Source organism: Lagopus muta, chromosome Z, assembly GCF_023343835.1.
Source record: "Lagopus muta isolate bLagMut1 chromosome Z, bLagMut1 primary, whole genome shotgun sequence".
In the NCBI taxonomy this organism is placed as follows: Eukaryota; Metazoa; Chordata; class Aves; order Galliformes; family Phasianidae; genus Lagopus; species Lagopus muta.
In genome coordinates, this window is record NC_064472.1 from 12,916,807 (window position 1) to 12,933,451 (window position 16,645).

At 41.0% G+C, this 16,645-nt stretch overlaps 1 protein-coding gene across 2 annotated transcripts in view; it reads left to right on the forward strand.

The window, feature by feature from the left end:
• Positions 1-16,645, forward strand: part of EGFLAM (EGF like, fibronectin type III and laminin G domains) — an 85,526-nt gene that overhangs the window by 35,067 nt on the left and 33,814 nt on the right. For both annotated transcript variants that reach the window (XM_048930739.1, XM_048930740.1), the window contains exons 7-13: positions 863-1,029; positions 8,049-8,164; positions 8,396-8,732; positions 11,274-11,374; positions 12,264-12,364; positions 13,398-13,542; positions 16,045-16,234. In XM_048930739.1, the coding sequence (XP_048786696.1) occupies positions 863-1,029; positions 8,049-8,164; positions 8,396-8,732; positions 11,274-11,374; positions 12,264-12,364; positions 13,398-13,542; positions 16,045-16,234 (1,157 nt within the window). The remainder of the gene's footprint in view (positions 1-862; positions 1,030-8,048; positions 8,165-8,395; positions 8,733-11,273; positions 11,375-12,263; positions 12,365-13,397; positions 13,543-16,044; positions 16,235-16,645) is intronic.

Here is a 16,645-nt window from a genome sequence, read left to right on the forward strand (position 1 = left end):
ACTTCCTTTAGTGAAAGCAGAAATGGTGTGAAAGCTTTAGAACGTTCTCACAAGGTGTTTGAAGCAAGCCTTCTCCTTCACATATCCCTTTGTAGACGAATGTAAGCATTTCTTGTTTTCCTACATTCGTGCTGAGACCAAACCAAGCGAATGGTTGTACGGATTTCAGCTGGATTGTAATGTATACAGAACAGACATTTGTTGGTCACTGATTTCCAGTACGAGTCAAGACCTATCTAGGTGTGGCCCAAGGGCTAAGAAAATATTTTTGCAAAGGCCAGGTTCTCTGCATTATTATTCAGTTCTTTTGTCATTTCCAGGGAGAAGACTTTGGATCCAGATTTTCCAGTGTGGGGAAGATTAACCTCACTGCCTGGGAAATTAAAAGTTAGATTCCGATTCTGCTAATGCTTTTGTACATTTGAAAGGTGGTCTCTGAAGCATTAGAGTACAGCTCTTATACATAAATCAGATGTTTTCCTCTACCATTGCAAAGAATAGCATTATGCTGCGGAAGAGGAGATGGGGACCTGCTGGTGACGTCCCCTCTTTTGAAAACTGAGCTCCAAATCCACAAAAACAGACAAACAGAAGCTAATTTTCAAATTATCGAATAAACCACCTCCTTGGCTTTATAGGCAAAATCAGAATATTTCTTTTCTATCACTTTGTACTGCAGTCTTTCCATGTCACAGGTTAAGTAATGATTGCACAGTCTGGCCTCTTAAGAATTAAGGATTTCAGTCATGATTTTGCAGGTTGTATCTCATTTATTTTATGTATTTCCCTGGAAAGTTTAAAGGCAATTAATTTATACAGCCAGCCTTACCTACTTACGATCTTGTTCTTTTTAACCCTGAAGGCCAGACCTTGACAGCAATTGGACGGTAATAAGAGAGCAGATCCAGATGGAATCTATGGTGCTCAAGGGACTTCTCCCAAATACCAAGTACCAGTTCGCAGTGCGAGCAGCAAACTCCTACGGATCCAGCCCTGCCAGCACGCCGAGCGATGTGGTCCGAACGTTCAGTGAGTAGAGCCACCATTTTGTCATTGGTACTGTATTCTGGGGGCAGTCTGTGGTGGGCAGCTGGAGGAAGAGTCCCTCTCCAAACCAGGGTTCACAGACACCCTGGTTCAACACTTCTCGTTCCTGATCATGGTTTTTGCAGCATTCTGTGAAGACTGAGATTCAAATGAAGGTTAAAGCTCCAGCTAGAAGCACTTTCACACCGTTTCATTGTCAGATATTTTTGGACTGCTGCTTACTGACTTTTATGCCAGCTTCATGCAGAACTGATAAGTGAATCTCATGGGGAGAAATGAGAGACAAGTCTGTTTCATCTTGTTTGTTTGTTTGTTTGTTTTGTTTTAAGAACTATGTATATTACACATGCAATTTAAAAAATCAAAGAAAATCTTTACTGTTACCTGAATAGTAAGGCTTTTCAAGTACTAATCACAACCACAAAAATAATGATATATACCGATAAGCATCCTATTTTCATCAGAAGCTACATGTGAAAATACTGGGTAGAAATGCACACAAATGTTACACATATTTGAGCATCAACGCAGGCCATGCACGTTGAAATAAAGGATAGATCCTGTGTGGTCCATCTCCTGACAGTCTTCTTCAGAGTATAATCCTCTGCCAGTGCCCATGTCTCTGTGGGCTGACTCAGAGGTGCTGTTGCTCCTTACCTCCCACAGCGCCAGTGCAGTGTGTGAGCACACCAAATGAGCAAATCCCAGCCTCATGTGACAAAGCAGACTCCATACAGGAGGCAGAGTTAATGGTGGAGAGCATGACCTAACTAGACTATATCCTTAATGTGCCAAAGTCCTTCTTGTCCTTCTTGCATTTAGGTGGTTTTAAACAGTTCTGAAGGCATTCACAGAGGATAGAGCGCAATGAAAAAAATAAAATGCCTGCAGGCACTTCTAGTAGATTACTGAACTATAAAATTGAGCTACAAGACTGATCTTTGTCTTCCCTCACATACACACTCAGCAACAATCATCTTTACTTAACAGGTAAAATACTAGCAGCTGATATTCAAATAGGATGTTGAGCTCTGTAAGCACAACTAGCATGTTGTGGAAACCACGTCTTCAATGATCAATTTAACCCAATATGGATTTTTTTTTTTTAATTGCTTCTTTATCTTGAAAGCTCTTGTCTTCTCTAATCCCGTAAGGCGATTTTCATCCTTTTTTTGCCCCTGCTATTCTTGAAATCTCTTGAACAATTGTTCAAGAGGAGGATATTTGTTGTGGCAGCTGAACTCTTAACGTCTGAAGAAAATAGTCATAAAAATCATGAAGGTGTAATGCCCTGTGAGATTTTTTGGCCTTGGATCCTCAAGGTTCAGCTTCTTGTGCCTCAGCCACACGTACATGCTCCTCAGTGTCCTGTTTATCTCTGATATGTGTCTGCATTCTGTAGTCAGTGGACAATGCAAATCTGGTTACTTGGCCCATCTGGTGTTGGTTTCCAGGACTGACTTTACAGATAGGCTTCCAAACACACCTGAAAGACCATGCTCTCTTTTTCTGGGTAGCAGTCTTCGCAACAACCAGCTTTTTCAGAGAGAGTCGTGGTGTACAAAGGTGACAAAGAATACGTGCCTTTAGAAATAAATTCTTCTTTTAGGAAGCAGGAATGTGACTGAGAATGAAACCATCATTTACCTTTAGTAACGATGTCTGTGTCAAACTGGCGTGATGCTAACCAGATACATGAGAACCTTACATATTACAAGGAAAGCTAAGCTTCTGCACTGAAAATTCCTACTTTACATTATGTATCTTCAGCTACTAAATTACCTTCCCCCTTCCAGTAGCCAGAAAGACAGTAGTTACCTTTGGCCTACCTAATCATTCAGTTCATTTGTTCAGGTATAGGCATTGAGTGTATCTGAGATCCTCTGGATTACACCAGCTTGTTTTTGACTGTCTTTGCAGGACAGGTGCCTCCCATACCTCTTCCAGACACATGCAGCCCTCTGGGGATGTCTCTAGGACCATAATGCATCTCAGATGGCACCAGATGCCTTAATCTTTCAGAGTGCATGCAGACAGCTCTTAGTCATATTGTTGCTGGAAGGGTGTCAGACAGACAGCATGCATGTCTGAAACTGGAGCATCTTTGCTTTTCAGAGTACTCATCTCAGAAATTATTATCTTCATTACAATTGTTCTCCTAGATAAGCAATGAAGCATGCCCCAGGTATGTGGTGCTGTTTTCTGACAGCCTGGGTATTAGTACTCAGAAATATGTGAATTATCTTAGCTGGCAGAAGTCCAGACAGTGTCTGAATGCTTTGTTCATGTAAGTCTTGATGCTCAGATCCTTAGTGTGTATAAATTTTGAAAATGTGGAGCTTTATGCTTGCATAACCTGGATTTTTATGCTTGTTTTAAAATAATAACATTCTGATACTTACTTTAAGTGAAAGGTGAATTCCCAGCATTACTGCAAAATGCAGCTCCCATACTTCATGTTGCATTGTTTAGCAACTATTATAGTTCTTCCAAATGGACTGAAACAACAAGTCCCGCAGATGCAGAGTCCACACTACCTGGGCATTTTTTCTGCTGAGGCTTATCTCATTCCCACACATAATTGTCTTATTTTTGCTAGAAAAGTGGCTGTATTTGCAGTACTCCTCACTCAGTTCAGCATAAGAAATGGTTGGCTTTGTTTGATAAAATACTCCTCTGAAGGAATGCTGACTGTATCACCTAGAGTGACAGACCTCCCAGACCTCCTTGCAAGTACAGCATGTGGCCTTGACTATCAGCTGTTGCCCACTTACCTAGTAAAAAATTGCATATTTGTTTTATATTACATTGGTCTGTTTCCAGGGAGGAAAGAGAGGGCAAGTTTCCCCAAAACTTCTCATGTATTTATAATTTACTTCAGGTTTTTTTTGTTAGTTTGTTTTGTTTTTTGTTTTGTTTTGTTTTTTGTTTTTTGTTTTTTAATAGAAGGAAATGATGCAATAAATCAATTTATTATTTCTTTCCTCTCTAAATTGCAGACGCAGGTTGTAGGTGTTTCACTTATATGGTTGTTGGGATTTTTGGTCTGTCAAATCTTTCAAAAAGGCCATGGACAATTGATTGAAAACAAAAGTTTTCACGTATCAAGTTTAGTAACAACAAAAGCAATGAACTGTCCCAAAGAAACAAACAAAGTGTCCTCACCTGCATCACTTAAATATCTTTAATCTCCTGGGGAAACAGATGGTGTTTGCACTGTGTCTGGAAGGTCACCGACCTTGGGCTTTGCCAGACTGACAGAGGAAGTGCCTTATGTTAAAAATACCCTCCTGCTCGTCCCCATGGTAAACTTGACAGAAGTGGCCGCTTAATTTGGGTACATCCTTTCCACTGGGCCTAGCCATCAGCACCCAGCTTCTCGCAAATGGGAGCATCTGTATGCTCTGACTCGTGCTGAAAAAGGCATTGGCACAAGTGTTTGTTTTGCACAGAGAGTGAATGTGCCTGCTGAGGCTCGGGGCAGGAAAGGAGCAATCCCTTGGATCCAGACACTGATGGAAGTGATGGCGATGTGTCTAGGAGATACTGGATGGAGAATGTTCTCTGTAGGTCTGCTTCCCACAGGTCTCCAAAGAAAGGCCACATTTGTATTTGTTGTCCCTGTTATACAAAAAGCAACAAAAAGCAAGAGATCCAGCAAACAATACTCCTTGCTTCCCTCTGAGTCACTGGCAGGAATAAAACTCAGATAAAAATGCCCCCATGTATTCTGGATTGAGACCTGTGAGATCGTCTGTGTGAAGATCAGTCTGTTACAATTCCATGCAGCCTGCCCTCTTTGGCCAACCTCCTGCCTCTTCTGATTGGTGTACTTGTGGTCCTCATTACCTAATAGGTAAAATAGAAGTTTATGTGGCTTTCTGTTTGTTTTTAAAAATATATCTTTGATATAGCTTAATCCTGATTACTTGGAAAGAGGCTGTCTTAAGTTTAAGACACCCACATGTTTTCTAATTAATTATAAAACAGGATTATAAGATCTGGTAGAGAGTCTTAAACAGGCTTCATCTTGTACACTGACACACTGATGTAAAGTAATACAGTGCATATCTGGAGTTGTTTCTTTTTGGCATTTGCAGTGGATCGCTTTGCTTTATTATCCCTGGTTTGCCACCCATTATGAGGTGAGCTCTCCACCAAATCTGTGCACTGCTCTTAAAATATGGGCTAACACAGTGGATTCTGTACACAAGTCCTGTTGGATTCTCTGCTTTCTGTTTGCTTTGTAGTTCTGTTACATCCTGTCATGTGTGAGTGTCATGTCACACCCACCTAATACCAAATGTAAGGCAGAGCAGAGCGACCAAGAAGCCAGTGGATGTTTGATAGTGTCTGATCAATTAGGTGAATATTCATCACCTGTATGCATTCAAACATAGTTAGAAGCAAACTTCTTTGTCTTCACTGTGTTGCCAAAACTACTCACACAGTGGCAGGTAAAGTAATGTAGTATGTGTCATCTGAAGCTTAGATGGATCCGTAAGAGTGAGAAAGAGAATGTGAGGCCATTTAAGAGAACTGTGGACATCAGGGCACTTTCTGAACTTACACTTTTCCTGGTGAGGCCAAACTTAAATTTTGAAGGCCTTTGAAGAAGGGCCTCAAAGCAATCCTTTCTGTCAGCCACAATAAGCCATACCTTCTTTGCTCTCTCCAGGATGTAAATGTTATACCAATTCAAATAGCTTAAAAGAAATCATTATCTGGTTTAAAATAGTGTGTACATGTTGTATTCCACATTCCTCCGCTGGAAAAGCATGGAACATATAGTTTTGCCAGATGAAAGAGGCACACCTTATGCTTGGAGAACCATGTTTAAGTTACCAAGTCTCATTGTGCTCTGATGGCTATTGATGTCATTTAGTGATAACTCCACTCAAGAGAGTTACAGTTGTGTGAAACAGTGTGGCATTAAAATCTCGTATAATGCATGTGAGCAAGTCTACATATTGGAATGCAAAACTAGGACCAAATGTTTTCCAACAAATGAATATAAAGATACATAATTCTCTGTATCACTTCATCTCTACCATCCTTACTGAAGTCCTTACTGAATGCATTAAGCCAACAGAAAGCTTGCTTGAGAAGAGAAAAAATGTGGCAGAATTTAGACTATAGCAGGCATTTGTTTTAAAGTTTATACCCTCTAAATTGTAAAACTGAGTTTGTGTATTGCAGTCTGAATACAGATTAGATTTTTTGTGATACGGCTGATCAGTAATGTTTGGTTTTTCTTTTTTTTCCCCAACTAAGTTTTATGACTTCTGTTACTCTTAGATAATTTACGATTTCATCTATTAGAAGATCTAAATTTGTTCTGAAATACAAACACTATGAACAGTGTAATTCTAACAGCAAGAAATAATATTACTGACCTGAATTGAAAGGAAGAGCATTCCAGCGAGCTGCAACTTGGGGCATCTCCTGACAGCTGAGTTACTGGTGGGCTTTGCTTCATTAGTACAATTTCCAGTAAACCACAAGACACTTTTGTAAGTTTGGGAACACTTAAATTCTTTTGTAGAAATACATGTCATAGAAAATTGCTTTTGCCAAAGAATAAAATTCTGATTCATTAATGGATGGATCGAAGAGGAGTAGCCTGCCTTCCTTGCTGGAGTAAAATTATTTGGAGGTGGCAATTAATCTTAGTAACTAATCAGGTGAATACTGGGAATATGAATTTGTGGCCACATTTTGCTAATACTTTTTTTTTTTCCATAATGAATGCAGGATTGGGACCAGTTTGTAAAACGTGCAGCATATTTCTCCACTTGTTATCCTTTGCCTGTGAAGTTACTGTCACTACAAAAATAATCTGTATTTTGTACAATTTGCCTCTTCTCATTACCAGCCACAAAGCTATCAGTTCTCTGCTTACATGCCTTATTAGAACTCAATGCTGAATAATTCAACTTACAGTTAAATTATACAGTTAAGTTGTATTATTTACATATGATTAGATATAAAAGTTGGAGTGGAGTTTGAGTTTATGCATATTTTATTCTGGTCTGTCTTGGTTGGAAATGTGTGTGCCGCATTAACTCTGCTCATTTGCTTCTGCTTTTTCTGTGTGTCAGTGTGCCATGTGAACTCCACTGATAAGCAGCTCCCCAGGAGCATACAGTGGGGTGGCCAGCAAGCCATCCAGGGCACGTGGATTTCATAGCATTAAACCTGCCGGGCCTTGTTATCTTTCACCTTAGCATCAGGTTGTTCAGAGGTATCAGTGAAGCTCTCACTGCCATTAAGTGGCTCTCTGGCATCTCTGGGCTGCCAGTTCTCCTTCCTGCAGACTCCTGGCCCCACAGGACTTTGTGTCTTTGCCTTTTGTGGTGAGAGGGACCTTCTAGCCTGCAGGAAAGTACAGGAAAGTTGAGGCTGCCAAAATAAACCAGGACACGTGGCCAGCCCTTTCAGAGGCTCTGCAAAGCCAGGATTACCTGTGCTGTTCTTAAGTGACCTCAGCATATTTTGTGGAAAGCTGATGTATGATGTCCATTGTTTCACTGCTTACTATATGTTTTATATTCTTAACCTTATATTCTTAACCCTGAGCTCTTCTGGATATTTGGTTGACAGTGGGGTGAACAAGTGATGGGGTATTTATGAAAAGGAAGGGTTTGATTTAAACGAATATGGCTGTTAAAATGTGGTCCATGCTGAAAAAATGGTTGGAGCCATTTGACTGGAGGAATGATAGATAGAAGTCTGTTTGCAGTGGGAGTATGGAGCTTTTCCTGCTTTGTTAAGGAAACCCAGACCATGAAGGTCTTAGCTTGTTTTGTTTTAAATTGGGTGTATGTCACTTGTGCGGCCTGTCCCATCTTCAGGCTGACACGTTTGTTGCCTGTACAGAATGAACATCTGTGATCTGCTTCTTATTTCACTGTTCTAAGACAGGGAAGATAACATCTGAGCTGCTTTATGTAAAGAGAAAAAAAGCATATGAACTGAGTACACCAGTTGTGTTTTTTCAGGTTCTGAAGAGTTAGGAAGTGGAAGTTATGGACATCGTTATATCACAGAAACAGTCACTGGTGATGATGATGGATTTGATGTGGATGACTCAGACTATGACATTTACATAGAAGAGGTAAATATCAAGATTCCACTTCAACATTTCTGTTTCCTTTTAAGTCTCAACGTTTTGAAGTGTCTGATCTTATCAGATAGATATTATATGCTCAGATAAAATAATATAATTTCTTCTTTTTCTTCAGTGAGAATGGATTTGTTACTTCAGATCTGTGTCTTGGAAATTGTTCATGTCATGCCAGTGTCCAAATTAGGTTTTACTAATTTGTGTTTACTTCTTTCCCTTTAGCTCAGACCACTTCCTGCTATCAAAGGAGGCAACAGAAAATTTCTGGTTGAAACTAAGGTCACGCCAGGGTCTAGCTCCAGGCTGCTGTCACGGGTCCTTACAACCACTTCGGAGCCCACCACTTCCACTCCCACCACCACACAACCTTCCACCACGGCCAGGGTTACAACAGCCAGGGCCACAAGAAGGGGCAGCATGTCCTCTGCCCCACGCCTCTTTGATCTTTCCTGCGATGAGACCATCTGTTCTGCAGACAGCTTTTGTGTCAATGACTATGACCGAGGAGGCTCACGTTGCCATTGCAACTTGGGGAAAGGAGGGGAAATGTGCACAGAAGGTACATTTCTATGTGCAGAGCTCCTTGTGCGCCAGTACATAGGGCTGTGCTTCCTCAATGGCTTCCCAATGGGTGTCCCCCCAGGGATGGCCAACCAAATGTCTGAGGCTTCTGTGCACGTGCAGGAGTGGCACGTGCAGCAGCAGGGCCTGGCTGTGGCCCAGGTTTTTAGACCACACGGAGGTTGATTTCTAGTTTTGTTTGTCTTAGGCAAGGAGCAGCTGTGTAGTAAAACAACAGAAGTACATTTATTGAATTATCAGGTTGGGATTAATGGGTGCCTAAGGACAGCAGAAACTTCCATGTTTCTGTTCAGAGATCAGTTCCTTTGATTTTTTCTCTTTCCTTAACCATGTTTGAAAAAATTAGTCTTTAATAAAGCTGGGAAAGACAAATGCAGACACCTATAGCTATGTGGGGCATATTAATCCTACCTCCTATATTTGGGAGTGAGAGGCACCTAGGCCTCACAGTGTCCAGCCGTGGTATCTCCAGCTTTCATTTGAGGCATTCCTACCCCTTTGACTCTTGCTCTGCTGAGGCCAAACCTCTCCTTTCTGCCTGCCCTGAGAGGAGCTGATCATGCAGTGAGTCACTTCTGTTGTTTTTTTTCCCCTCTGGAATTATTTGTCTGTTGCTTTGATGATCAAGGGCCTAGAAATGCCAGAAACTGTGCAAAGTGAGAGGTGAGGCTATGCACAGGGAGGAGGGAAGAGGTACATACCTGTGTGGTGCTCTTAGGTCTGCCCAGACCCAAAGCTGGCTCGGTTGACCCTCAGTGAGGAAGGTCTGCTTCTCTGCTACACAGCATCCCAAGCATCGCTTCCCAGTCAAGTGTCAAACTCTTGACAGCAGGTGTTTGAAATTGCAGCAGACGGTTGCAATTAGTGGTAACTAACAAAAGAAATAAATAAGGAGTCTGATGGAGAAATGCTGTCCCTTCTCATGGGATAGTGTCACGACTTACGTCTTATTGCTCATGATGTATGTGGGAGGTGCTGAAGATCTGTCCTGTTACTGATAATAGTGCTGTCCCATGTGCTAAGAAGGAACACCAGGGACATGTATTTTTTCTGCAGGCCCGTTCTGAATATTCCTGATGCACTACAATGTGCATCAGCAACATTTGCACTGTGGTATTTTATTTTCTCCTCCCAGTGCAAGAGTAGACAGAGCTCATTCTGAAACCAGTCCATTGTGACTCAGCCACAGGGAACAACTGCAGATGTGATTTTTGGCCTTGATCTAGTATGAAAAGTCAAGGATGTGTTTGAACTGTATACAGCTTGTAGTGTTAGTCTGTTAATGTGATTCCAAAACCACCATTTTTCACAAGGGAGTTTTCTGTTCCTTTATACTGGTAAGCAGTAGCATCATCTATCAATATTGCTTTGTACTGAGATTCTCCAAAGAAGACAGTATTTTTAAATAGTATATTAGTCTGAATAAAAACAGACTTTTCTTTACAGTCAGCAGCTGAGTGACTCTTTGGTCCAGTCAGGGCTGTTTGTGATCAGGGCATGAGTTAATTCTGACTACTTGGTTGATTCAGGGTTATAGCACCAGTTCTGTCCACCCCAGACTCAGATGTATTTTATTTGTTTGCCTTAATAACAAAGAAGCTGTGAGAGCTGTATCTAGCTCCAAGTACACAAGAAAAATCCACTCAGTATTCAAACAGCAAAATGGAATAAGACTCTTCATCCTTCCTACCTTATTAGGCTTACATCTATGGCAAAAATTCAGGCCTGAAACTGCATCTATCCTCTGTGTTTCTTGGGAAAATTAGCTGCAAATGTAGCAGTAAGACATGCCCCTCTTGTTTTCTGTGCTGAAGCTGGGATGGTGGTCTGACATAAGATAGTAAATGGCCAGGGCTGATGACACCATCCAATGAATAATATGGAAGGTTACTGCTGCACCCACGGAATGGGAGATGCAGGAACTTTCCTCTCCCCATCCCTCCCTGAGCATTCTGCCCTGAGCTGATGGGAGAAAGGCACTTGGGGCTCCTAGCAATCACCCAAGACTTTTCCAGATGCTGGATATGGCAGATATGGAGCAACAGTGAGTAATGCATCATGGATACTGGCTCAGTGTACATTTCCCAATTAGGTTTTTGTAAAACAGAAAATTCATTTGTCGTCTCTGTATTGGGTGGTTTCTTAAATGAAGATAAGTAAATAGATGGGTTCTGTTTCCTGAAACAGAGATGAAATTCAGAAAGTTCCACTTTCTGAAGTCAGTGATTTAAGCTGTTTAGCAGTATTTGGCCTAAAGTATCTTGCTCTTTTCCAAGTTCACCAGCCTTCTTGAGAGTAGAGGAATTGTAACAGGTGGTGGAATGATGAGACAGTAGGTTAACTGATTGTTCACTGCGACAGTAGGTTAACTGATTGTTCACTGCTGCTGACTAATGGCTGTCTCTGGAGGAGCTCTACCTTGCCTTTTCCCCTGATGTTACCTACTGCTAAATATGTGTATAAGTTTTTATGTTGGTAGAAAATTGCTAAATCATGTGCTTCTGTCATTACTTTTCAGATATTACTATTCAGTATCCTCAGTTCTATGGCTACTCATATATTACATTTGAACCACTGAAAAACTCCTATCAGACGTTTCAAATTACCCTTGAATTCAGGGTGAGTTTAAGCAATTCTATGTTCTTTTTGGTGCTTTGGATTTTTCACTTATTCTGATATTCATAGATTCATAGCATCAGAGGATGGTTTATATTAGAGGACCTTAGGATCATCGAGCTCCCAAATCCCAATGTGTCCTGTATGTGAACAGCAGGATACTAACTTTTCTTCAGTGCAGTTCATAATGCAACTGTGTGTTACAATTGAGCTTATATGTAAGCTTCATCCGTAATGATCTGTCTTCATGTTCAAGGAATGCAAACTACTTGGGTAATCTAGATACAGTGTTCGTGTCCATTACTGTCCAAATTAGGACAGAGCTGATAGGGCTGTCTGAAGAGAAGGCAGCATTTGTAGATGAGCTCTCGTTTACGTCCTGTGCAGGGCAGTCTGGCTACCATCTCAGCCCAGATACAAACCTGTTGTGGAGCGGTAGCGACCTGTTGCCTCGTGTGGTGATCTAACACTTTTCTGGCAGTTTGTCAACTCAAATTGTAGGATGGCTGTGAAAAGCCACGGCTTCTGCTGCTATGCACATATGGATACGGATAAATCTTGCCTGCCCAGGTTATTTGGCTTGAAAAGCATCTGATTCTCTGAGGGTGTGAGGAAGGGTGTGTGTATTCATGTGTGGCAAGTCTCATGTCTCTACACTTAACAGCTGTTGGTAGATCTGATAGTGTCATTCTGTTTATGTAAGAGATATTCTTAAATCATTTAAGCATTAAGACAATGTGTGCTAGGCTCTTCTTAGTCAGGATTCATATGGATCGACCGTGTTTTTACAATTTAACTCCTTTTCTGAAGAAAATTCTCCCAGTACTACGTACAATTATCTGTCATTTTGAGGCTTGGTTATTGATTTTTCTTATTGGTGCTGTCATTGCAGGCTGAATCAGAAGATGGTTTGCTACTCTATTGTGGGGAAAATGAACATGGCCGTGGTGATTTTATGTCACTGGCAATCATCCGACGGAGTGTCCAGTTCAGGTAAAAGAATGATTTCCAGTAGGCCCATCTTTATTCTAAATCTGATGTAAAGAGAAGAGGACACTGCTACCTCCTGGGACACTTTAAATGATAAATAACTGTCCTGACTTTCTGTCCTATGCAGTGCACAAAATGGATAGTATTGCTTCACTGTACAGTTCCTACATATTTTCCTCTATAATCCTTAGTCAGTGTGTGAATATGTGCCCTGTTGAACTAATAGCACTCAGACCTCGGTGTAAAAGTACAGTGATCAGTTTTCTTAGGGGCAGTGCATACTCAGTGTTTTTGCCTCACAGCAAAAGGAGTTGCAGATCATATAGTACAGTAAAGGATATTAGGCCAGCAAGGTGTCTGGAGCTTTCATTCCATATTCCTTGTTTGGATGGAAGATGCAGTTTTTTTATATGATGAGGGAGAGAGTTTCTTGCATTGCCACTGATATGAAATGTGAGAAGGAGTCTCTCAAGGGTCTTCTCGTTTGGAAGACTGACTCCTTAGAAAGTGGGGAAAACCAAAACGGGGCTTGTTAAAGCTCTATTTCTGTTCACCTTCTGCATTGAACAGCAATCAGAGATAATGTGCTGTGCATGGTCAGCTCCACAGAGACTCTGGTGGAGGTCTCCTTGTCAGTGTGCACTGGAAGACTTGAGTTTTGTACAGAGCCCCGGTGTTATTAATACATTGCTACCTTTTGCCAGGCAACTAGCAAAATTCCCAAGATAAATTACTGTGATGTCTGGAACTGTGGTTGTAATACCATGCATCTTGAAAGAACTTCAGCTGTGAAAAAGCTTTGCAATGCACTTGATATAGCTGCAAACTTCAAGACCTTCTCCATGAGGGATAATACAATTTGAAATCTGGAACAAATCATACTTAGACCTCCTGTCTAATTTTCCTGTTGCCTGTTAATATGTGCTGAGAAACAGAGATGTTCCCAGAAGAGGAGGGAATATTCGGAAGTATGAAAATATTCGGTATTTGCTTCTTGAGAAATTGTCACCCTGCCCTCTCTGTCTACAACTACCAGGTATAACTGCGGCACTGGAGTTGCAGTCATAACAAGCGAAAACAAAATCAAACTGGGGAACTGGCACAGTGTCACACTCTTCAGAGATGGGCTGAATGGCTGGCTCAGGATGGATAATGATGCTCCAGTCATGGGAAAGTCTCAGGTAGGTAATCTTGCAGCTTGACCTAGGGCTCTCTCAATATTGCTATGACTTTTTTTCTTGCCAGTAGAAAAATCTGATCAGATTTGAAAGGTCCACTTTCCATCGTCAGTTTTGGAGCATTTTGTGTGAATCAGGATCAATGCACAAATTACCGTTCTACATGAGTAGTCTAGAATTCATGTAAATAGATATCCCAATGCTGAATCCCATCCAGGTTATCCTGCCATGCTCCCTCCTTGCCCTGCACCCTACTCCTGCACTTCTTTCATCTTTCATAACAATCTGCTGTGAGAAATTTGCCAGGTTTTACAGCTGTTGGCTCTGTTAGTTTCTTTTTCAAGTCTCTGCTTTTCCACTTTCTCAACCAGAACAGATTGCTCATATGTGTGTTTGTGTGTAGTTATATACAATATACATATGGCCACACAAGATTTGTATAGTAGAGTATAAATAAACGTATACTATTAAGCACTATAATGGAGATAGGCATTCTGCTCTGATTAAAAGTAATACCAACAGTCTCACATGAGACTGCTAGGATAAAATATAATGCAGGAAATTGTCTTGTCTTGATTTTCACATCTCTTACCAAATCAGAAAAGAGAAATAAAATAAAGACGCAGAGAAAAAAAAAAAAAAAAAGACAATTGCAAATTGGTTTGGATGTCTTTCCTCTTCCTTTTAATAAGAACTATTAGCTTGCCATCCCTGGCACTGAAAAAGGGACTTCTAGTATATTATTGCTTTACACTTCCATGTGCAGGCTCTGAAAGAAAGAAAATATCAAGAACTAGAATGATAGGAAGGGATGAAGCTTGTCAGCATAAATGCTGTGTGCTTGGAGCCTAATGGCAAGAATTTCTGTTTCACATAGAGTGCTCATCAGCTGAAAATGACAGAGGAGAAGGATTTTAGTGTCATGTGTCACTATGTGTTACCAGTGCTGCAAGGCAACGTAAAAGGCAAATGTAATTCAGAGTGAATCGGCGATGTGTCCAATAGAGAGTTATGCTATTGCATAGAGTTTTGGTGAGTCTGCGTGTGGTTGCCTGTACACAAGACAAGTTGATGGGGAAGAGATGCAAAGAAGGAGGATTGTGGTCCACAGAGTCTATCACCAGAAGAGTTTGATAGTGGACCAACAATTTTCTAACTGCATATACACCAGAAAAATAGTCAATTGCTCCTGCAGCTCTCCACCAGAACTTGCAGCTCTGACAATGTTATTGCTCCATTGATTCTTCCTCAGCCCTTCCAAGTTAAAATTACCTGGACTGGTGTCAACAAATGGCAGTCATATCTGATCTGTTCTTTGGAGAGGTTTGAAAGTACCCATAAGAGGTGGAACATGACAGACCTGTGCAGGAAAACATCAAAGGCTGTTGGAGCTGGCAATCAGTGGAGGAGAGCAGGAGGATGGTGTGCCCACAGCTCTGCAAAATGCCAACCTATGAAACCCTGTGGATAGATGAACTCTCTGTAACCACAGGCTCCACATTAATTATTTCACTGCTGAAATCCAGATCCATTTGATGTATTTCTGCACTGTACTGTGCAGCATATGCTCATGGACTCAATAACCTTGGCTAACTTAGCCTGGCAAAATGTAGCCCCCGGAAACAGGATTTATTGCCATAAATACCATGGAGGCAGAACAAGACTGAAAAGTCCAGAAAGTGTCTGGGCTAATGATCAGCTCTCAGGACACACTAGGTAAAATCTAGCCGTGAATAAAAGCAGGAATTTTAAATGTTTTATTCTAGAGGTCACAGATGTTTTGAAACAGCTTTTGAGTAGGAGACAAAATAAATATTTTGATCAATTTATGAAAAGAATTGTGACTCAGTTGCCCACATTATGGAGGGCTTAAATTAATGATCAAAAAGGTTCATTTTAGGCTTTTTTCGTTCCTTCCTATGCATTGCAGTAGTGCAAGGAAACTTGTATGTGTAGGTTTCCATAGGTAAGTTGAGATCAAGTAATAAAAGATCAGGAGTAAATTTAGTGCTGGTAAAGTGGGCAGAATCCCCTGAAGTTTTAGTGGTATCAGATTATGTTTTGTCTTGGTGTTTGCTGTTATCTTTTTTCATTTGATTATTATTCAACTCTCAGCATTTGCTGAGTTCTGTCCAAATGGCAGCACCATATTGATCTGTGTCCCCCAGGGCTGAGTTGAGAAGACAAGCAATGTTGGCAAAAGCAGAGGAAGAAATTGCAGCAAAAGACAGATATCCAGAAAGCTCCGTTAGAATACAGTGATTTTCAAACTTCATATTTTGCTTTAAGTAGCTCATGTTATCATAATGGATGTAGGTGCAAAAAGTAGCATATTTTAAGTGTTTTTCAGTTATAGATGGACCAAAGGAATAAGCAATGAAAAGGGCATCAACGAGCAGCCTGTAAATCCACTGGGACAAATTTTCATTGATTACATACAGTGTAGCTTAAGTTACCCTGTATTTTGTCTGTTCTACATTATGTTGTGTTATGTTTTCCTTTCAGGGCCAATATAGTAAAATTACCTTCCGGACTCCCTTCTATGTTGGCGGTGCCCCCAGTGTGTATTGGCTGGTCAGAGCTGCAGGCACCAACCGTGGATTTCAGGGCTGTGTTCAGTTTCTCAGCATTAATGGGAAAATGATTGATATGAGACCCTGGCCTTTGGGGAAAGCACTCAGTGGTGCTGATGTAGGTAAGTGTAACAGTGTGCAGTCTTTAATCAGTGCTAAACCACTCACCAGTTTGTTGGGTTTTTTTTAGTCTGAAGGAAAATTGAGCAGTCGTATAGGTTTGAGAGTGGGAAGTTCTGATTCTAGTTTTTGGCATGATATTTCTCTGTGCTTTATGCATTGCTGTAGCTGGGTCTGTTGTAGGAGGCTTTTACCAAACTATCCATGTAAATATCAATCAAATATACCCCAAACCCTTGTAGATGTAGCTGTCCAACACAATGGTAAAGCCTACTCCCACAAGCAAGCAGGAAACTCACTGTTTCTGATGTAGTTATTTCTGCAGTAGTGTTTTTGCCAGCAGCTTCTAGGCTACCTTTCCATGCCACTGACTGACACAGTCACCAGCAGAAATCAATAGAATGCATACTGAG